Source organism: Lampetra fluviatilis, chromosome 3 (assembly GCF_964198595.1).
Source record: "Lampetra fluviatilis chromosome 3, kcLamFluv1.1, whole genome shotgun sequence".
Classification (NCBI taxonomy): Eukaryota; Metazoa; Chordata; class Hyperoartia; order Petromyzontiformes; family Petromyzontidae; genus Lampetra; species Lampetra fluviatilis.
Window position 1 is genome coordinate 23,486,000 of NC_136277.1, and position 24,223 is coordinate 23,510,222.

The 24,223-nt window shown below is 48.1% G+C and overlaps 1 protein-coding gene across 1 annotated transcript; it reads right to left on the minus strand.

The window, feature by feature from the left end:
- Positions 1-1,491: 1,491 nt before the first annotated feature.
- Positions 1,492-7,327, minus strand: FDX2 (ferredoxin 2). The gene is made up of 5 exons (XM_078885346.1): positions 7,134-7,327; positions 5,651-5,702; positions 4,585-4,691; positions 3,671-3,758; positions 1,492-2,590 (listed from the first exon to the last, which is right to left on the minus strand). Exons 1-5 carry the CDS (start codon positions 7,303-7,305, stop codon positions 2,434-2,436), a joined length of 576 nt encoding a protein of 191 aa, XP_078741472.1. The 5' UTR covers positions 7,306-7,327; the 3' UTR covers positions 1,492-2,433.
- Positions 7,328-24,223: the final 16,896 nt, after the last annotated feature.

The following is a 24,223-nucleotide window of genomic DNA, read 5'->3' on the forward strand; positions in this document are numbered from 1 at the left end:
AATTAAAATATATTAAAAATTATATATACATATTACAGCACTTGCCTCAATTTTGCCACGAGTACACGTATGTGTGTGCGTCAGCCTACCGGTTTTCTGAGTTGAGACGGCACGAGACGGCACGCGCGTTTTGGTATACGCTGGTAACCCCCGAGTTGGGCTGCGTAATTGAGCATTCCATTTCTTGAAAGATGTTACCACGCACCACGGTATCTCGTACTGCTTGCCAGAGGTGGGAGCCTTGCCACCCAGCACCACCAACGCAAAAAAATCACCTACAATTATGCCATCATTCCTCCACCAGAGCAGTGTGCTTATGGTTAGCTCATGCTTCGTGGTGGCAGAAGTCTCATTTCAAATTCTTTGAGCAGCTTGCTTTCGTCATCTGCCCAACGATGCAAATGCTACCACTTGCCTTAAGTCCCAGCAACACAAGCATGTCCTGTTATGCTCAAAGTTTGTAAAACGTGGACGCCCCAAAACATTCAGGACCATGCTGGATCATGTAGCCTGCAAGCCCAAATGCCGCATGGCCAAGCAGCTCCTGTTTGGTAAAATGACGGCTATAAATTAACATTTGCACTTGTATGAAGAGATGGGGGCCACAGGTGGTTACAAGGAAGACCTGGCACTAAGTTGACTTAACAACACTGATGCTAGTGGTCACAATCTGCCTCTGTGGAGGCTTTTGAATGAAGCAGCCACGCTTCAGCAACATAATGCTTATGAGCAGAGCACTGGTTTAAATCTAAGGAAGTTGGCCACAATGGGGAGCGCAGGTCACCTGTAACACCTGGGTCTGACTTGTGACCTGTCCTGCCAATGAGATTTCCCCACTAACAATTTTTATTGCACACTCAGCTTGGAAGAAGCACTGTTAGGATTCTTTCACTACTTAATAGCAAACACCAGCTATCTACAGAGACCAGCCACGTGTCGTTGCTCTGGAGACCAGGAGATCGATGATGGACGTTCGGTCGCCGTGTTGATGGCATTAGTCGCGACTTTCTCACTAAACAGTGGGTTTCATGAAGGCTGCCATCTTCTCCAATGAAGCTTCGAGCTGAATGGAGTTGAAAATCAATCGCAAACACCTTGTGAGACCCACCGTAGAAGATCCCTGGTTCTTGATCTTCTACGAAGCTCATGGTCCACCTTAAACCACATCCACTGCACAAACCATGGCAGATGCAGATACCTGATGCACAAATGGAAAATTAAGAACGCTCCAGGGTGCGACTGTGGTCATCCAGAACATCCCATACAACATGACACAATGACCGATCCCCAAATACGAAGGAGACAACACAGGGATACACTCCACTACTCCCCACGCGGTTATCTGGCTTGACCATCTGAATTTGTAGTTGTTGCTCTGCATCTACATCATTCATATGAATGAAGAAGAGACGAGGCTATCAGCCTCTCATTGTCTCCACAGCCAAGTACAGTCTTGGCTCTGGTAAACCACAGGAAGCAGATTTCACAACCTTAAGAGTCACTTTTTTATTTATTTCGGGTGTACGCACACACGCTTAATAACGCATAGATTCAATTAAATACAGTTCTTTACAAGACGCGTACATTACATGTTTTAACCCAGAACCATCACAATGATGGTCCGATCTCCAACATGGCTATCGTGAGCCCGTTCCGACCCACTGCCATACAGTGGCGTAGCAGAGTTGGCATCGGCCCTGGTGCAAGGAATGAAATGAGGCCCCGTCCAATTTCCCCCCAGCTTGGTAGCCCGGCGCCTGGACCCGCCTGGTCCGTAGGCCCTAGTGCAATTGTACCACCTATACACTTGATAGCTAAACCCAATGCTGCCATCTGTATCCACATGTTAACATTTTATCTCAAGCTTTCATGACTTCTCAGATGTCTCAACATTCCTTAAATGTACACGTGTGCCCCCACGTCTCTCAGTGTCCAATTGTCCATGTTTCTCCCAGTGGCCCCTGCGGCACCAGATGTTGGTGCGCCAGGGGACAGTGTCTATCTCTCAATGTTTCTGAATCACCACGTGTCCCCCCAATCCATTCATGTCGCTGTGTCTCGGTGGGGGGCTGTCGGTCAGAATCCATCTCACGGTCGCCCCATATCTCATGTCCCTGTGGCCTCATGTGCGCCCCCCCCCCCCCCCCCGGTATGTCCTTGTCTCACCATGTATCTGTGTATTCCCATGTCTCAGACAGCTATGGGGCTAGTACCTCCCTGTGTCTCCGCATACTCAGGTAACCTTACATCCACTCCCGTTCTTCCTGTGGTATGTCTACATGTCCTCGTGTATCTGCGTCTCCGTGTCTCAAGATGTCAGGGTCCTGTGGTTCCCGTGACTGAGTGTCCCAGTGAGTCATATCTCCATTAGGCTGTGTCTCAAGTGACCTGTGTCCACATATAGAGGCATGACGTGCAACCCCACGTCATGTCTCAGTGAGGCGTGGGACGGTGGCCGTCCACATAGAAGTTCCGTGTGGCTCGTGGTAACGTGAGCTTTATGGACTCCAGGTCCCGGCGTAGGAGGATCTGGCAACTGAGCCTTGACGTCTCTCGCAGACCCGGGGCCATGTCCAGCAGATCTTCCTCCCTGCATTCACCGCACACCCCATGTACTGCTAGTGTGCACCTAACAGTACGCACGCAACAATCGATCAATTCGCCAATTATTCTTCCGCCAGTGAGGCCAGTTGCTTCTGTAAGATCTGCTTAGCTAAAGTTCCCTGGATCCACAAACAAGGAGTTTGGTCAGATGACAATGGTTGCCGTCCTTTTGGCGACTCTGGCACATGCTTATCATGAGTTACTGCCACGTGCTCATATTGTGAGCTGTTACTGTGGAGGAATTACCAGCTGAGCGCACAAAGCCAGAGCCCCTATTAACCAGTGGTCCCTGTGAATGCTATGCCTGGGTTAGATCTGGCAGGACAGTGAACTGCCAGATTTTCTTCTCATAATGGTATCACCAACACGAACATCAAACAGTCTATGGAACCACGAGATGGGGTTTAATTTGTATACATAACGTTCATAAATAACATATATACACTCACAATTATTAATTAGTTGTACATGCTGTAATAGGTTCACGAAGACCACAATGGCAAAATGCTAATAATTTGCAGCTCTTTGTCAATCGACTGCTGAATGATCTTCCTATGCCGTGGTGATGAATGGGGAATCTTTAACGATATGTGCTACAACACACTCGTCGGTGCAAGTTGAAGGGGAGGGGAGTTGCGACCAGTTCAGATGTCACTCAACTATGATTTCAGACAAGGGTGGAAAACTAACTAAGGTCGCCACATTCAGAGTGCAATGCACAAGCTACCGAGATGAATTGGTAACGCCACTGTTACAATTAAATCACGACGATGAATCATGACAATTCGTCAGGTCATGACGGGGAAGCAATCGTAAACCTACTAGATGCCACATCCCCGTGCTCTGCGATTCATCATGTCAATCGTGATATTCATATGTATCATGATTGACATGTTTAGTTTGTTGTCCTTCTAAATGCATACATATTCAACTCTCGACCTGGGCTCCGTCCCTTAAGGAAAACACATTATTACACAATGGGCTTTGTGATCGCGAGACCCCAGTTTCCCCCCGAGCCGAGTCTCGGGTGCGTGCACCATGGTGGTGGGGTGGCATCGTAGCTCACGTTTCCGTGGGGCTCGGAAGCATGTCGTAGAATTTATCGTCTACGTAGACGTGACACGTGCAGCACGCAAGGGATGCTTCACAGGCACCTGGAACATTAACACGCACACATACAACATGCAGTATGATACACAGATCCTCTTTGGAGCCTTAACAGACTGGTGAGGTAAGTGCTGTTAGCAAGCACGGTGATTATGCACAAAGGGTGGAGGTGGTATGACCAAAACCACACCCAGCCGTCCGTCTCACCGGTGGTTATCAGACATTGCGGAAAGTACTCGTTAAAGTTTGAAACAAAGACGGGTTAAGATATAATTTGCCACTGATGTTACCAATGGCTGGGAATCAAACCCAGGTCACTGGGACCACAATGCAGTGAGTGAACAATCTCCACCACCACTTTCCTAACATCAACTCCCACTCTCAGTATCCAGTGTAAATGTTGTAGGGTTGCACACAAAACAAAGATCACCTGTATAGCTTTTAACAGACTGTTGGGGAAAGTACTGTTCGCGAGTACCTCTGAAGGCCAGAACCGGGGTTGGTGGCCAGCGCAACGCCTGGCCGCCTTTGTATCCCCAGTGGCGATGTTTACACATCACACCAGATACTCATTTGAGACTGAGTCGACCTAGGCGAGGTTCAAAGCCGTGAGCGGGAATCGAACTCGGGTCGCCAGGTTCGTAACACTGCGCGCTAACTGCTACACTACCGCTCCCCATAAACGCACACACACACTCACGATTCCCCACCTCTCTCGCTCCCTGGGTCCTGTGTGTGTTATGGTGTCACACACACACAACCCCACTCTCTCTGGGTCACGTGTGCATGTTGTAGGGTCGCACAAACACGCCCCCACACTCCGTGTCTCTCTCTCTGAGTCCATGTCCGTGTGGGTGTGTTGTAGCGTCACACCCTCAATGCTGATGCCGTGTCTCTGGGCCAGATACATCACATTGTCGCCGACTTTCCCAGCCACGCGCGTCACCTCCCCACTTCTCGACACAAACTCCACGTGTACACTGCACACACGAATACACATGGATATTAGCAACTACAGACACCATTCGTTGCTAAGTGGTGGGCATCACTGCTGTGCATGTGCCAGGCTAGGTGCACTATGAATAAGCACAATGGCAGGTCAGGTGACAGAAATCGGTTATTTCTCAGCAGACCACGATGTCCAGCAGATGCACCACCCATATCCCATACAGTTGTTATCAGTATGTACAGGATGTATGTGTAACTTAGTGCATTTGTATGTGTGCCTTTATAAGCCAAATTCATATTTAAACACGTGCATATATTTTTGCTGTTTATGAAGAATGTGTCAAGACTACATTGCTATCAGGTAAATCGTCAATGGGATGTATGATATTTCTACAAGATGTGAATCTGGATGGTTATGTGTTTGCTCCGGAACCGTTTGGCTTTTCAATCTCTCCGACCATAATATTCCCAAATATTAAGTTCAGCCGGAGCAGATAAACTGTGCTACAGTTCAACACCAACATCACTAGCAATACACTCAAACATCCCTGGGGTGAAGGACTGAGTGACTGGGTTTCTCTTTAATGTCAATTCATTGGTGGAAGAGACTCTCCCCATGCCGTGAACATTATAGGGGTTATTTGACCATACTTCTCACCATGCTAGTCAGTGCCAGTTGGTGAAGACGAGGTGCACAGACGTTGAGGCATGGTACAGTACTTTTCTGCATGGCCCTGTGTTGACATTGCTCGGGTAAGCAGCCTACGTATGATGCTGCCCAACCAAGCTCTAGCTTGACTCAACCTGCTTAGCTTCCGATTCGGTGATTTGGTCATCGGCTTCTCTCTCTCAGGACGCTCCAACTGGCCATGGCATGTCATCGACAATGAGCAAGCATCACTGATATCCTGGGTTCAGCACCTTGGACTCAGTCTCTCTTTCTCTGAGAACTCATTTTGGTTGACACACACACAAGGACCTTAATGCTTACACGTCGAGTGGTGAATCGGGGTCTTTCCATTCGTACTCCCCGCCATTGTTTCCTGAGATGAGAGCAGAAACAGCAACATATGCAACATACTCATTGTGCAGGAAGAGGTAGCACAGGTCACAGCCAAAGGGTCATCACGGGCAAGAAATTGATGCCATCACATCTCACAGTTACTTCCTTCAATATGCCATTGTTGAAATTACGAGAGGTAATACCATACTGATATCCGTTAGTGACAACTCAATATGCAAATAAAAAAGTGAAGTTTTAATTTGCTTGGATTACACCCTCTCAATGTTACTTTTGGTGTAAAAGTCAACTTCTGAAAATGTCATTCAAATCTGTTAATATTTACAGGTTGTTCAGGAATCTACTTATCTTCTATGCATATATGCCGCTACTCTGACTATATATGCATTTACTGCGATGCATTTTCCAACTCCGTTGAGCAGCTATTCGATATTGAGGGGATGTCTTTAAACTTGCAGCGTTTCAGTTCAACAAATAAATAAAACCACGAGGCGTGACCTTGAAAAAAATACAAACTTGAATGTCCAGTGCCAACCTCCTATTATCCACAGGTCCACGGGTAACAATATTCACGCCCGATCTGTTGTGTTAATCTACTGCAGGACGAGGGTCTCCCCACGTCGTGCAGGACGTGAGGTGACTTGACCACACTTCACCACTCGCCTCAGGACAGGCTGAAGGTGCCTGCAAGCATCGCATAGACGCTGTGAGCAAGGCATTCAACAACAAGGCATGGATGTAGCAGCACTGCCCTCTGCTGCCCACAACATATATCCCCCCACAAGCCTGGCGTGCGTACACGGTGATCGGTCAACGGAGGTCTTATCCAGTATCCATTCCCCTTAGCTTCTGAGATCTGACGGGATCGGTCGTATTCCGGGTGATTTGGTCACGAGCTTCTGGGTGAGAACAATAATAATACTACTCATCTCCCCTGGCGCCTCTGAGCCAGCTACTGGCAATTCGACATTCCTATGACGAGGCCGTAAGATCGCAGAAGCTAAAGCACGATTGAGCCTGGGGATAGTTGGTGTGGTGTGTGACCACCGATCATCATAATAATAAAATAAGTTAGAATATAAACTGTCTCCGTCTATCCACGTACAAATACATTTATTTACATAACCTACGAGCCGGACAGGCCTTTCTGGGAGCACAGTGCACAATTTCAAATCAGTATCGATTCAGAACAAGCGGTGTTGACACACAGTATCTTCACCAGGCTGCTGATGTGGCTACATTTGTGTTCCCCTACGACTCTCGCGATCACTCTGAACCACGACGGATCAACACACGCGGCTGCTTGCGGAGCCCTCACTCGGTGGGCAGCAGAGGGCAGCACAGAAAACCCCCTTCGCTATGCCCGGGGAAAGGTGAAGTATGGTCAAACGCCTTGGGCCCCCTCATCCAGCAGCGGAGTTGACAACCGCTCCGCGTAAATAAATCAACTCACGCGTGGACGCTCTGAAGGCGCGGGCCGCATCCGCGAGCCGCGAGCCCCCGGGCCTTGCCTGCGCGTGCCGCGGGCGCGGGGCGAGGGCGCGCGGCAGGCGCGGCCAGCCGAGCCCGGGCGCGAACCGCGAGCCGAGGAGCGCGCAGGCCGCTGCGGTGGCAGCTGCTGCCATGGGCAGAGGTGACGTCACTCTGCCAAAGACCTTCGGCGGTGACGTCATGTCACTGTTGTTGATGACGGTGTTTCGCAGCCTTTGGGTCTGATGGCGTCATCGGAGTCTTTGCATGCAAGGGAGACGTCGCGAGGAAGGGAGGCTGATGGTTGTTTTCATTATCGGAGGAATCAACAAATGTGATTGTTAACATAGCTATCAACTCCTTATCAGTGCCCTATCTTATTACAGATCAATTCAGACATTATCGGTCACCCCGCGCCCTTATAAATCTCAACGTTCATCCTACAAAGTTCCACCACAAGGGAGAAACGCAAACAATTTTGATTTAAAGCTTTCGTGACTGCAGGGATTCATATTCTTGGTTCTTTCGGTAAAGTCACGTAGAAGGGAAATAATAAAATAATAAAAATATAAAACAAAAAAAATTCTCACGACGTTTCGACTGCAACACAAGCAATCATCATCAGGTGTGAAATCCACAACAAAATTTTCTTGCTGTGGATTTCACACCTGATGATGGTTGCTTGTGTTGCATTCGAAACGTCGTGAGAATTTTTATATTTCATATTTATATTATTTTATTATTTTTCTTCTACGTGACTTTACCGAAAGAACCAAGAATATGAAACGCAAACAAATTAGACAAAAAAAAATTCACCCCCCCCCCAGGTGCGTGACGTCATTTATGGGCGGCCCCTGAGCGGTAAATTTGACTCGGCACTAAAAGGGGACTTTTTACCATTGTATGTATGGGGATTCATTCCCGACCAGCGTACTACTAAGGAGCTCTTGTTAAACGCACTTGATACGGCAGGAGACACGTTCTGTGACGGGAAAGCGGGGAGAGTTTCCATCGCGCCGTGAGCACGTGTCGGTGGCGCGTGACGTCACAACGGTATGCAAATGAGACGCGCCATGTTGCATAGGGCAGAGCATAAAACGTCGTTTTGCGTACATTATAAACAATGTAAATAAATGTGAATATAGTTGCGAGTTACGAAATTATGTTGATGTTACCTTTGGTCAATTAATTATGTAGCAGTGATTGAACGACAATTTATTTGAACTCGTTCGTGTTTGAACGAAGGCCTAGAAAGAAATTTCAATCTGGAAATATTGAAGAGTGCTCATTCTAAAGGTTACATCCACCCTACTTTAAAAACTGAAATCCAAAATGGGACAATTTTTCTCTGAAATGACACGCCTATCCCAAAAAAACAACTCAAAGGTCTAGAAACTTTAGATTTGGCATGTAGCTAGGTTGTATGTGCTTATACTTATTATAGAGTGTATTAAGAAAATCCCAAAACTTTGAATTGCATCTCCCAAACATAAAGGTTCAGTCTCGAATTTAGTCTTTAAAACGCCCTGTGGAACCTTACTCAAGTAGAGCAGCAATGAGCCTTTGTTAGCCACTAGAGGGCGACACAGGAGCGTAAAACTGTGTACTAAAATGTCTAGAGAGGGGTGCGTGAGAGAGAGACGCTAAGAACACGGCAAACGGGTTCGATTCGCGGGCACGGCTAACATCAGTGGCGAGTTACATCTGAACAGTGGCGGCTCCTGCAAAATCTCTCAGGGGGGGCAAATGTCTGGATGATTGATAAGGATAAGGTCCACCCATGCAATGGATAAATTAACAGCTTAAGCATGTAAAGGCAACTTCACTTCTTTAATATTAATGAAAAATAAAGTGACTCTTACAATACATCTTGTTTGTCTCTATACTCACTATTAAAACAAACCCCTCAAGTTTATTTTATTAAAGATTCCACTAGGTGGCGACAAATTATATTGTTGGATGAAACGTGCTTACGTATAATGACGTAAGCACGTATGATGACGTAAGCACGTTAGGGCGAGCCCTCCCGGAAGCCATAGAGAATGCATTGCAGCGCCCCCGTTCGAAAAAAACCATCTTTGAATGTAAGTCTATGGGACCACTCGGGGCGATTCTCAGCTGGAGGGAAATCGCCCAAAAAGAGGCGGTACTCCACAGAACGTAGCATGACGCTGAGTGGACTATATCCAGAGGCACAGTGACGGCTAGCGTGACTCTGTGGTTGAATGACATTGGTGGTGCGTCGCCCAATCGCCCTAATGAAGAAACCGCCCCTGCATCTGAACCGACCCTGGGTCTCCTCTATGTTGACGCAGCCTTAACATTAGTAAACGGTGCGTTATTTAAACATCAGCCCCGAGGAGACAAAGTCGGTTGGGCGTGGTGCCCTCCGAACAACATCCTCTCGTCCGCCGTTTCGGTCTTAATAGGTGCTCGCTGACAGCACTTCCCCCAGTAGTCTCTGTATTATATACGGGGCATCGTTATCTTTATTTGGGCTTTAATGCCACAAGCCTCACAATTCGGCCCATTCACACGCGAACGTACAGACGTCACGCGCACGTAATGCCCATAGCAAAGACAAAGATCCCCCGTATAGCCTTAAGCAGACCGTTGGAGCAAGTGCTGTGAGCGAGGACCTATGAAGGCCGACACGGCACACGGAGGGGATGGGGTAGCCAGCACCACGCCGGGCCGCCTTTGTCTCCCCAGTGACGACTACAAGCCGCACCACAGGCGCACGTCACGCGGCTCGCTGGGGTCACACACGCGGGTCACACGTGTCCTGAGCTGCACCCCATCACGGTGTGGATTGTTTCAATTGACGCTTCTCGTACCCCCTGCTGACGCCTACTGCTAAATTCCTACGCGCTGAAACTCCCCAAGTGACGCGACTCAATTGATATATGTCACTGCGTCTATTGCAACAAGTGTTTAATTTCAGCCGGAATAATCTGGAACGATGTTCCGTAAATAAATGATTTGGCATGCCACATCCATTTTGCCTTCACTCGTCCTCATGATACTAAAGCTATTTATTTTTCATCTTGATTTGAAAACAGTCTGCCTCAGCAGCAGACCATGCTTTCCCACCTGATGACGGACGCTTGTGTTGCGCCCGAAACGTCGTGATTTATTTTATTTTATACCTACGTGACTGTACCGAAAGAACCAAAGAGTATTATTTATTTTTATCAAGTAAAGCCCACTGAGCTATATAGCTCCTTTTCAGAAGCGATCTGGCCACAAATGGTAGCTCAACGAAGTGGCTTATCATGTAGAAATGTTTCGCAGCCAAATACTCTAAACGCGTGTTTATTAATGTGGAGGGAAGAGCCGGAGGACCCCGAGAAAAACCAACGCGACCACGGGGATAACATTAAAAAACTCCTAAATATACAGGTGTCGGGATCGAGCCCACGGCCTCCTGTACACCAGGCGAGGTAGTTAACATCTCGCCACCGTGGCGCCCCAAGCTATTGTGGTGTGCAACATATATGCGTGAATAGTGCAGGTATCCTGAAGGTCAGTACAGTACCTAAATATAGGGTACAATAGTCTGATTGTAAAGGGTATGCGTACCCTGTACTTTCGTGGCAGTGTCTTACGTCAAAATATTTAGTGTGAATTTTTTTTATCTTGATCGTATCCCAATTATGAGTGTGTACACGTACTCCATTTCCGCCCCCCCCCCCCCTCCTCATTTCACCTTCACCGACCTCAAATTCCTCCTTGGTGATTTAGCCTCTTGGTTTGCCCTCCATTCTTTTTTCATAAAAACATAATTCGGGCCCTGAAAAAAGAAATCCCGGCAAAGATCTGGACGGACACGGCCTGAAAACACAATGGAGCAAGTCTCCCCTGGTTATTAACCTCAATAAGCACACAGACAGACATTGGGCAGTTGCCTTTCAGCGGCGAATTCAATTTCCGACTTGGCACGCGCGACGCTGCGCTGCGATTCGCCGGTGTGAAAGAGCCAATCACAGTACACGTACATCAACCGGATCGATTAAGTGGATTAATCAATTACAGATTATAATCGACTGGTGATGGTGGTGAAGACGATGATGCCGATGGGGTCATCAGTTCAGAAGAGCAGCACGCAATCGCACATGCAAGGGGCGCTGCAGAACACCGCGCGGAATGTTCAAGGGTGGGGAAGTGTTCTTTTGACTCGGGGGTTCTGCACATTCACGCTCCGTGTCGTGTCGGGACACGTGCATTGTTGTTGATGAAAACACAGGTGCTCGGCTCGGCGCGGCGCACATCAGTCCAACGCAGGGGATGTGACCGGGTGGAACCTAACACCACACGCGCGTGTAAGGCCTACTGTGTGCACTTTAGAGGGAAAGGTAATTCAACGACATTTTCCTGCGGGTGACGTCGTAGAGTGTCACGTTTACAAACATGACAACACGTGTGCAAGATGAATGTCAGAACGTATTGGCATTTTAACGACTAATCTGTGACCCCTTGTCACCCGAAGTCTCTTACGAAGTATGCATTATCCAACTCCATTTTATCTCACTAATCTGTATCTATTTACGCCGCGGGGAGCCGTATCGCTCCAACAACGGGCCATGGCTCGGACAGGGCCCGCTTTGAGAACCTGTGGCCTGTAGGCCACCTGTCCACTCTGGATCATTCATACAAGGGGCTTTGGGGTATTTCAAAATCTACGCAGCAACCCTTCAGCCCTCGAGGTACAAGACCCTGGACGAGTCCACGTCACGTTCACTCTCTTCGTATGACTCGACACGTGCAGTTCCACACTCCCAAGCAATTCCACATCTAATTGGGCTTGTGCGAGGTTTACCACGGACATACAAAGACAAAGTTCCCCTGTATAGGCTTAACGGACGTTAGGGGCAAGTGCTGTTAGCGAGCAGCACATATGAAAGCCGGCACGGCACACGAGGAGGCGGGTGGCCAACACACCACGCCCGGCCGCCTTTGGCTGTTTTGTAGCGATGTTTACACACCGCACCAGGTACTTATTTGAGGCTGAGTAGACCTAGGGAAGACCCGGGACCGGTTCAGATATCTTCACTGGTGTTGGCCGTGAGCGGGAATCGAACCCAGGTCATCGGCTTTGTACGCACTGCGCTAACCATTGCGTCACTGCTCCCCACACACCCACATTCTTACAAGTGGCTTTAACACACGAGGAGGATTTCTCCACAAATCTGGCTGTCGCCTGATGATGCTCGTTGCAATTACTGGCAAAACGTCGTACTCGATTTGTCAATGTTGTGGATTTACTCTCCAACACACCAGTGTGCTGTATTAGTAACGAATTGGCATGTTTTGTTTTCGTGACAAACCTTACTAATTGGCTGTGTCGGGGGCTGGCAGGTTTAACGGCATATTTATTTTCCGCGATCGAACCCAAAAAAGCTCTATTATGGATGTTTGTCGCGAACGCACGCACACACACCTGTATTAGCATGAAAAGACAAAGATCCCCCGTATAGCCTTATCAGACTGTAGGGGCAAGTGCTGTTAGCAAGCACCTATAAAGGCCGGCACGGCACACGAGGGGGTGCGTGGCCAGCGCCACGCCCGGCCGCCTTTGTCTCCCGAGCAGCGATGTTTACACATCGCACCAGGTACTCATTTGAGGCTGAGTCGACCTAGAGGAGGCCCAGGACCGGTTTAGATAATCGTCACCGGTGTTCGCTGTGAGCGGGAATCGAACCCGGGTGGCCAGGTTCGTAGCGCAGCGCGCTAACCGCTACACTACCGCTCCCCCTAGCATGCACACGCATCTTCACGCTCACATGGGTTCACCAGCCTACGTTTGCTACTGCCATCTCTTGGGCCCCTACACGATCCACCAGCTCTCCCCCCCCCCATCTCAAAAGTTAACATACCTGTCAACCCCTTATCAGTGCCTACCTTATTACATACCAATTCAGACCTTATTGGTCACCCCGTGCCCTTATAAATCTCAACGTTAATTTTACAAAGTCCCATCACAAGGGAGAAACACAAACAAACAAAATGTTTTGCACGTATTGAAACGGCTGTCCGTCGTATGGACCTGAAAACTCAATTTCCCTGTACAAGTATACGGGGTAAATCGTGATGGGTTGACAGCTATGAATTCATAAACAAAAGGTGCGGACACAATTCGAAACGGCGATGTTGAAGTTGATTGAAAAAAAAGTGACATCTGTTTCAAATAAGGACGAAGCAATGTTGCATGCAGCTCTTGAACACCGAAGGTAAGGGAGACGCGAAAAAAACCAAGGAACATGCGTTAACACAATAAGAGAAGTGGCAGGTCAGGCAGTGAACACAAGGAACAGCAATAGCAATAACACTGCACATTATATTGCCCACGATATTTCAGAGACAATGATGCAGTGACCGTTACTCTGAGGCACCAGAGCCACGCTGTGACGCTTGAAAGCCATGGGAGAGACGTGAAAGAGTTTGGGGCCTTTACGTGTCTCTTATACAGTCGGTGGAGATTCAATGCTGCTGCATGGAGGAGGTCATGGGATCGATCCCGACCCTGACGCCTGCTGCTGTATATTTGGGGATTACATTTTTTTTTCTCCCCGTGGTCGCGTAGATTTTTATCCGGATCCTCCTGTTTTCCCTCCATATTTAGAATAAACATCACGCATTTAGAGCATTTGGCTGCTATACATCTCCATATGATAAGCCACTTCGTTGAGCTATCATTTGTAGCCAAATTGTTTAGTTTAAGCTATGAGTTGGGGGCCCCCTTGAGAACCACCATGAAATACGTTTTGAACAGTGTCAAAGAAAAACAAACACGAAACGTCGTAATATGCTATTATTTAATTTATTATTTTATCTTTAGACGTGACTTAACCGAAAGAACCAAAGAATAATTCCTGCAGTCACGAAAGCTCCAAAATTAAGATATTTAAAATGCGCTTTAAATGTATTTTTTGTTCTTCGTGAAAATGTTTTCATTTACGTTCCACGTTTTATTTTAATTGACATTATTACGGTGACGTTTGGCGACCGTGCGAAACATATCAAATATTGGGAGGGGGGGGGAGGTGGCACCTGACCGATTGATGTAATGTTATGGTCACGTGAAGCGCTCTGTGATCATTTTATTGTGAAGGGCGCGATATTAAATAAAGTTTGATTGATTTGATCGAAGCTGTCCCGTGCAATGACAACATACACGCCACACACACGAAGACTCTATATAATTCCCATTATGGTTTACCCTGTACTATTAAAAGTCATAATTTCAACGGATCCCATCACTGTACTATGGTGATGCCAAGCCAAGTCCCCTGCCATGAACATTGCAGCTTGGGTTCTACCACCCTCACCCTTGTCGTCTTTTAACTCTTTTTCAGTGCCTGTTCTGCCACACCTCAATATCGATGATTTACTGTTTTATACTTCACTTTGAGTCTCTCCCCGAGGGTGTCCCAACGATTAATTCACTTGGCATGCACCAGATTCTCCCATACATGAACTAAATCGGCGTCGTTCCCAGTCTGGTGGTTGCGTGCACGCTTATTTGATAGGCAAACAACACCGATGTTCATCCCAATAACTACGTTGTACATTGGACACATTGACAGCTTTCTAACCAGCGTTCTGTTGATTAAATCTACGGATACGTCTGTTTGGGGATAATGAAGTGGACGTCCTGAACTCATCGGTTTATGTTTCACACACATGTCATCACCTGCCTGGAGGTCGTATTCCCTCCTCGGCATGTCAATTACTTATCCGGTGCATGAGACAAACTACACAGCGACCACTCTCCTCATCAACACGCCGAGACCGGAAAGGGCCCCAGTCCGTTAGTTCCACCTCCGTCACACACAGACACAGACCCCTCCTTCATGCACGGCTCTCTTCTCTCGTCCCTCCTCCGAATGTCCCCTCTTATCAACCTCGGTCCCCTCTACCATTCCCTCCCCCTCCATTCATTCCTGTGTGTATTTATGTTGAACTTCTTTCGCACCTGACATAGCCAACCGTGCTAATCGGAGGTGCAGGGGAAGGACAACAAACTAAACACACACAAACCACACATCGTCATCACCGCGGGGTTATCTCCCAGTCAAGTAGCTGCGGGGATAAACGTCAACTGATATTCTGCCGACCGTTCTGGAGGGCCGTTACATCACAAGTAGTTTCCCCGTCGTTTCATGAAATATCGCCCACGCTACGTCAGATATCTACTGCCATCGGAATAAATGTATTCGACTAGTAGCGAATATGGCAAAGGTCCCAAATATCCAGCCCCACTGTTGCATTCACTTGTTTGACTTGTATAGCTCTTCATGGGGTATGTGAATAATTTCAGCAGCATTGTTTCAAGACAAGAAAACTCTGGACCCTTTTCAACTTCCAGTGTCTTATCAGCAGAGCCAGGCTTGCGAGCATGAATGCTGGTGAACTACGGATCTGACAGCCAAGGTCGTTCCCTTTACGATATGAAATTCTAGTTCGACGCAAAATTCTAAAATACTTAACTCAAAGTCATCACGAGCGTCGTTGTGGAGAATACAAATAGCAAAACAAATTAGCAGGCAATGTCTCGTATATGAAGGAGAGATCAATATTTGAAGGAGTCGTATTGTTCACGTATTTATTTTGTTAGATATATTCCCCACAAGTTTCTAAGTGGATCGTCACACCGGTGGGCCGTGGGAGATGGCGACAGCTTGGTGAAGCCTTCATCCAGCGGTGGATTGATGATGGCTGCTGAAAATGATGACGATTTTGATGACTCGAGTTTGGATTGGTCAACTTTTGTTTTCGTGTTTGTGATTGTAGCACCGTGTCCCGTTAAATCTGGTCAATTCGCTACACAGTAATTTAGTGTCTGCGGTGACACTGCATAATAAAACACGTTTATAGTTAGCTATTGATATACTAATTAGGTACAATTAAAGTCCGCGTGCGTGTACATGTAGAGTACGTGTGTCTTTGTGTGTGGTGCATCCGCCAGTCATCTCAGTCAACCCACGGCCCCTGGGTCTGTCCCGTGACCCCCTGCCAGCAGGGAGCCTGCGACGCCTCGCGTGGCCTCAAAGTGCACCTAGCCTGGCACAAGCGCTGGGGTAACGTCTCTGGTCACTTCATGGCGAAAGACGGTTGTTTGTTGTTGTTGCGTGTGTGTGTGAGTCCAGAAGAAGACCCTCGAAATCATTGTAGGTGGCCTAGGAGATCGTGAGAGCGGGGATCGGAGAGGGCGAGGAATGAAATGAGACTGCACGCGCCCAGGGGGGTCGCGGGCGTGGAAAAGAGGGGCCCTTTGGGATCGATGGACGTGGGGAGAGAAAGCGGGGCTGGGAGAGTTGACAAATAGACACGCAACAGATACAGAGACAGAGCGACACGAAGAGAGAGAGAGAGCGAGAGACAATAGAGCCACACGGAGACAGAAAATCATGGAGACGGATAGACACGTAGAGAGACATGGTTTTGAAATGGTAGAGATTTGAAGGCAGACATCACAGAGGCAGATACAGAGCGACACTGACACTTTCTTAAACACATAAGTTAGTGGGGGGTTTTTGGGGGTGGTGGTGGTGAGGGAGTGGAGTGGTGGTGCCCTTTGCATCAGTGGACCTGAACCGAACGGTTCTATGAGCACCCACTTCACCAACCTGCTGCAATGATCACCGGCGTCGTGAAATTGTACGTTCATGTACTCTATGTTGAACTTCTTTCACACCGTACGTAGCCATCCGCGCTAATCGGAGGTGCGGCGGGGGGGGTAGACAACAAACCAAATACAACAAGCAGTTCTAAAGAAATTAGTTTTAAATCCAGATGATTTCAAAGTGCATAGCTCCAGTGGCTTCCTAACATCGGAAGGAAAGAACGTTCCAGACGGGCCCGCAGAAGCACATCTGAAAGCGATCGATGCCTTCCTTCATCCAGCAGTGGATCGCTAAAGGGCTGTGAACGTACACAACTCGGTTGCCCCGTGTCCTTGGCCGTGGCGTTAAGATTGAGTGGAGGAGACGGCACCGGCGGTGACTGCAGCCCGCGTGCTCGCCTACTGCCACGCCAGACTTCATCCTGATCATCATCATCATCAGCAGCAGCAGCAGCGGCCATGGTCAATCCACTGCTGGATGAACGCCTCCGCGAGGAGTTGTGTCCATGCCGTACGATCCTGCGTTTTGAATAATAATAATAACCGGAGTTCAGTACGGCGTATTAGGCTCCTCAGTCAATGTTGTCCGTGTGTGTGTGTGCTTGATCGTGCAGGAGGTTATATTGTGTGTGCTGAGTGTGTGTGTACTCATTGTGGTGCTTGTGGTTTTTTTATGGCTGTGTGTGCAGATTGTCTACTTTTACGTGTAAATCAGCACTGGGGAATACAAAGGCGGCCGGGTATGGTACTGTTACGCACCATAACAGGTGCTCGCGAACAGCAATGTTGCTCCAACGGTCTGCGAACGGCTACACTGGGATATCTGGTGTGCAGCTTGTGTTTTACGTACAGACACATAAGTTTAGCTTAATATGTGTACGTTATGGTCGAGGTATGTTCTCGTCAATCCTTGAAGCAGCCAAATAAGAACACGGGCTCAGTTAAGGATAAGCCAATGTTCTTGAATTCGGTACGGTCGAGTAGACTTACGTTTGGGGTGGTCTTCTCAGGACACTGGGTCTCAGGTCATGCTAACCTCGTGAATAATTAACGATGGGGATAACTATGAATAACTTTCGGTTGTTACATTAAATCTGAAACTGTTTTTGTAAATGGTAATTATGTAACCTGTATCAGTGTGATTTCGGTAAAAAACGAAGTTAATTGAGCCATGGACCCTGATATTCGTGTGGACCCTTGGCTCTCCAACACACCGGTGTGCTGTACTAGTAACGAACTGGCATGTTCTGTTTACGTGACAAATCTTACTAAGTGGCTGTGACGGGTGGTGGCGGGTTTAACGGCACTTTTATATATTAACGCGATCTCACCCAAAAGAAACCCTGAAATTATGCATTCGTGTAATATTTTATTGCAGATTTGTGCCACTAGATGGCAAACGTATCCCACGATAACAAAATGGCGGCGCTCTTGCACAACCGAAAATTAGAAGATCAGTGTGATCTGTTGTTCTTCGTTGTTTTGTACCCTCAGGGGGTAAAAACAACGGTTACATTTTCAGTAGAATGAATCTGCCAAATGGTGGCCACTTAATTAATCGTAATGTAACATATCACATTATAAAATTATTTCTGATAACGATAGTGTTTCAACCCTCGTGACCTCGCGATGTAACAATCCGTCTTACCTCCTGCACATGAACTTATATTATTACTCCATTTACACTGTGGCCGTTAGCCTTCCTTGAACTTCTACTCCTTCGTGGCTCTCAATTACCGGCCATCAGCCCTTCTAGCCACGTTTCCTGTCCAAGGCCAGTTAACACCACGTGTCAAATCTTCATCTGCTCTCTTATCCACATGTTCTTCTTACTCTGCTTAGTTGGCAACATGCACCTCCCATGCCTATTTTCACATTCTGCCTCTTTTGTTCCATTTTTGTTAGTTTCTGATCGATCCTGTGAATGCGATCACTCTTGTCTACGGCTTTCTCACCTACATCTCTTGCTTTTGTCTGTGATTTGTATTGCTTAATGACCTGGCGAACCGTAACATCTTGGCGGGGCACTCACATCTGGCATGTGGACTAGTCGGCGCGATGTAAAACAATTCCTATCCAATATCATTTGGAATTTCCACCAATGCAACGTAAAGAAAGAGGTGAGCACAGCCGCATCCGTAAGTGTGAAACCTTACTTTGCAACTTGTGCTCCGATCATGTACTGTATATACTATTACTGTGTGAATAATAATATCTCATATTATCTCTCTCTCATCTGGCTCCGTCTTGCCTGGATGTGAGCCCATTTTTGCTTAAGTTATATGCCCGAGGCTCATGGTGCCAGATTAATTCACACTTAAGATTGTTACGGTTCATTATAAAATATGACAACACGGTATGTACATCGGCCCGGCGATTTGTGGTGGGCACCAGAAGGCGGTGCGAAATTTGTATTTGTTGTACTGTATTTATACCCCCCCCCCCCTCCGTATATGCTCCATTCCTCCACCAACACGCACTGCCGACCACTTTGGTGAAGTATGGTCAAAACCCCGCCACAATCCAGATGGCATGGGGAGGCCCTTATCCAACAGTGGATTGACAAACAATCTTTAAATGCACTTTGGCCGGCCATAAGCCCAATTGTTCCGACAGGTTTACATTTACGTTTACATAGTAAAATTCCACAACACATGACAAACAACCCCCTGATATTGCCGTACTAATGTCACTAGATACAGGACTCTTCAAATGAAAGTGTTAATGCCCGAAGCGCATAGAGACAAGATCATGTGGCTCCATTGAAATTCCTTAACAGGCGTTAGCTCTCAACCACTTCCTCCGACATTGTACGAAGTGTGATGTGTCATTGTTGTTGTTGTTGTTGTTAATAAGGGTTGTTTGTGTGAGTAGTCTGCGTTGTTTGGTAAGAGAGTACCGCTTAATTTCACGTTGTTGTTCGGTCGAGGTGTGTGTGTGTGTTAGGCGAGTGTAACCACGTAAGGAACCATCGTATCGATTACACTGCACGATGAATCGTCTCACGATGACGCATTTAATCGAATTGTGCGTTAGAGAATTATCCATTATTGGCGAGATTCGCGAATCGTAGGCGAATGCTACTTTCAATGCAGAGGGGGAATCAACATCATCATCAGCCATGGTCAATCCACTAATGGATGAAGGCCTCCATACGCTCGTCTGTTTCATTAGGCAGGGGTTTGACGGGCGAGTGATGGCCGTTTGTGATCATTATTCAAGGTCTGTGAGTGGGAGTCCCGCTCACGACCAACAGCACCGGTGACGATTATCTGAACCAGTCCTGGCCCTCCCCTAGGTCGACTCAGCCTCAAACGAGTACCTGTTGCGGTGCGTAGTAAACATCGCCACTGGGGGGAGACAAAGGCGGTCGGGCGTGGTGCTGGTCACCCACCCTCTCGTGTACCACAGTGCCAGTGGCCTTCATAGGTGCTGCTACTCGTTAACAGCACTTGCCCCAAAAGTCTGTTAGAGGCTACACGGCGGATCTTTGTCTTTGGGGGTAGTTTGTGATTAGTTCAGGTGTGAGGGGAGGGGCGGGGTGGTGGGTTGTGTGTCGGGGGGGGGGTGTAGTAGTCCTATGATCACTGTTTCATTGCTTTTATGGCTTTATTTTGGTGATTTTCGAAAAGTTTTTTGGTTTGGCCATGATTGTTTGTTGTAGTACAGAATTAGACTGATGGCCTTAATCTAAGTTGTCTTGTGGTTGTTGTTGTTGTTTGACTTGCATCCCACTGGAATTTGTGCACACAGCGTTGGTGTACGGTGTTTTTCCTGCAATATTTTGCTGTCTTTTCTTGGATGTTCTGTTTGCACTCAGTCACATAGTCACTTTAAGATGTTTTCTTGTTCGTGTTTTTGTTTTATGTTTGTTGCGGTTGCACCCGATTCAAGAGCCGAATGGCTCACAGGGCTATACCTAATAAATGAACTTGAAACTTGAACTAGTTTGTGATCAGTCCAGGTGTGAGGGGTGGGATGGGGTGGGTTGTGTGTGGGGGGGGGGGTGAGTATTTTGTGTGTGGGGGGGGTGACAATTTTGTGTGTGGGGGGGGGTAGGGTGACTTGTGTGTTTGTGGGGGGTAGGGTGACTATTGTGTGTGTGTGTTGTAAGCGGAGCAAGGTGGGGGAGGGGAGGGGAGGGGTGAGGTGTTGGGGGTGGGTGGAGGTCCAGGGGGCGTGTTCAGGGCGCCGCGGGTCACCGTGCCCCTGGATTCCCGCCAAAAGCGCGTTCCCGCGCGCGCGCGCACGCGAGACGGGACACCGCGTGCCCGCGAGACGCTCGCAGGGCGGAGGAGAGGGTCACGTGGTGCCCGCGGCGCGCGCGTGCGCGTGATGCCGCTCTGCCCGTGGCACGTGCACCGCGTTGGGTGCGCGCGCGCGAGCAACCATCTCATGCATATACATCGATTACAAAGGTGCGCGTGCATGTACCATGGTGCAATGCATTGCATATCCCCACTTACGAACATCCTCGCTTAAATGGACGAGCTTGCACGGGAGATTTCATTTTAACCGTCCGACTTGCGAACCGACCAGCGGAACTATTTACGCGCAAATGTTCAACATTTCTTCTCATTTATGAGTTTAACAATGCTTCCCTTTTTTGTTGAACCGAACACACATTTGGTATCACTGACTGTGCATTTCAATACAGGACATGATTGTGTTCCGACTTACGAACAGCTCTACTTACGAACGGGTCTCAGGAACGGAACCTGTTCGTAAATCGGGGACTGTCATACTTTTTATTTTTAAAAAGCTTTGCTGGCTTGCACGCGGGTGGTCAGGTGCGCGACGGTGACATCACCGCGCATATTTGCTTGATGACCTCACACCAACATCCCACAGCATTGAGCCGGGTTCGTGCGTGATGACATAAAGCAGCACAGACCCCCCCCACGCCCACCCTCTACCACGGCCGTGTATCCCCACTTCAAGGCGCGGGCAGTGCTCATCTTGTACTTGAATCATTCCGCTGATGTACCCAAGAACGCCTTATTAAGGCTTATTTATCAGAAGCGTCCTGCAGTTAAGAGGGAGATGTTGCAATGTGTAATCCAAATTTAATCATTCGTGGGCATTTTTATCAGGACCGTTTATGCCGACACAAGATGGCCTACTCTTGAGAATGACGTTATGGGACATATATATATTTAAACATTCACTGTGCAGCAATCATATGGCGCGTATTTGATTGTGTATGGTTGATACCGCAGTATTAATCAGGGCGGCCGCTAGAAAACGAATCGTGAACCTCTGCAACGACAAGCGGTGAACAACGCATTCGTGTCACCTCCCCTGCGTGCACATTCATGAGCGTACATTTTCAGTTCAAACAACTACATTTACAACACGATATCATGTTTCACTATACGATAATATAACATTTCGCGACATGACCATTTTCGCGATACCATTCCTGTAACTTTGCAATCGTATTTCACTTTTCATTGTATTGTTTTTGTGCTTTTTTGTCCTTTCTGGATAAATGAAAGATTAGGCTACTTAACAGGTTATGTAAACTTGCTAATAGCACTTAACCCCGACACTAAAAGAAACAGATGCCCCGTGTAGCCTGTCGGGATACATGTTGTTAGCGAGCACGTGTTGAGGCCGGCTCGACAGACGATGACGATGGTGATGATAGCGTAACGCCCGGCCTCCTTTGTCTCCCCAGTGCTGATGTCTAAACCTCGCACCGAGCTACTGATGTAGAGATGAGACGAGACATGCGGGATTTCCGCCAAAAAGCCGTGAACGGAGACTCGAACTCAGGTCCCACGGGGTTCGTTGCGCCATGCGTCAACCACTTGCGCCACCGCTCCACCAATCTTGGGAGAGAATCAACATGTTCATTGCGCGGCGAAATCAAGAATGTTCTCCCAGACTCCACGTGTTATTTATTGTTTGTGGTCGCTGCAGCAGATTATAATTATTGCACCACTGAATATTCACCCACTCGCGTGGCGCGCCGTTTCTGCGCCATGAACCCGGCCACCTCCACAGTTCGACTCCCGGACACGGCTTGCATGCAGTGGCGAGTGATACTTTAACCCGTGCCTGGACACTCCATCCCCTTAGGTCGACTCAGCCTTCAACGAGCAGCTGACGCGGTGTGTAAGCATCAGCACTTCGGAGGGAGACAAAGGCGGCCGGGCGTGGTCCTGGCCACATCACCCACCTGGTGCGGCGTGCCGACCTTGTAATAGGTGCTCGCTAACAGCTCTTTGCTTAAACAGCCTCTTAGGTTACGGGGCGGGGGGGGGGGGTCTTTGTCTCGGTAGACTACACACTGTCCTGGACATCCGTGACAAAAGAGCTTTATAGCTAATCGGATTCCTCCAGTATGAATACAAAGTTTGATTCTGATGTGGGGCGACAACACACGAGTGTGGCGCACACGTGTACGTACTCAGGTGCTTGCAATGACGTTCAATTCTTATTTTGTTTATGAAACAAATCTGCGACACGTGACGTCTACGGCTCATTTGTCAATCTGCTGCTGGACGAGGCACCACCCCCCCTCCCCCCCGCGCCGTGCGATGTCATGGGGTTATTTGATCGACCATACTTCACCACGCCGGTCGCTGGCAGTTGTTGAAGGTGGGGTAAGTATAGAGCAGGGGTCGGCAAGCACGTTAATAAGAATAAGAAGAGGCATTTTTTTTAAAATTTAAGTTTAAAAAAATATCTCAATATTTCAAGAGTCGCAGTGCACGTTGGTCAACGTCACGGAGCAGTCCTGAACGAGCGGCATGCGGCTAGGTAGCAGCAGCTCGCCGAACTCCTGGGCAGAGAGAAACAATTGATTTGCCTGCACTGCCCTCTGGCGCCCACAACAACAGCAGCAACAGCTGTTGGTGCGCGTGGTGGTCGCTATCCAGGCTCAGCGCCTGCTTGGCTTCCGAGGTGTCGGCTGTGGATGCGACGCGTTCCGGGCGAGTGGAACAATTAAATTGGAAGATAAAAAAAACCGAGCCCGGTTTGAATTGCGACCCGATAAACATCGCATCGTGATCGAGTCGGACAGGAAGCATTTGTTTGTTTATTAAGAAACCCATAAAGGTTAAATGTGTACAGCACTAAAATCAACATAGCAATGTAGTACTGCACTGTATAGACAGACACACGGGAGGAGCGGTGGCGCGGTGATTAGCGCCCGTCGCGCTACGAACCCTGGAACCTGGGTTCGATTCCTGCCCACTGCTAACATTTCGTGGTGGGTGATCTCCGAACCGATGACGGCGAAGCCCCGCCCTCCTTCACCAAGCCGCACTGACCAGCGTGGTGAAGTATGGTCAAACAACCCCAAACTATTGCCACTGCGTGGGAGGGAAGCCTTCATCCAGCAGTGGCTTAACAAATGGGTTTTATTTTATTTTAGTAAATCATAGCTGATTCATTTAACTCCTCTATTCATTAATTCATAGACAATCTTGGCACTA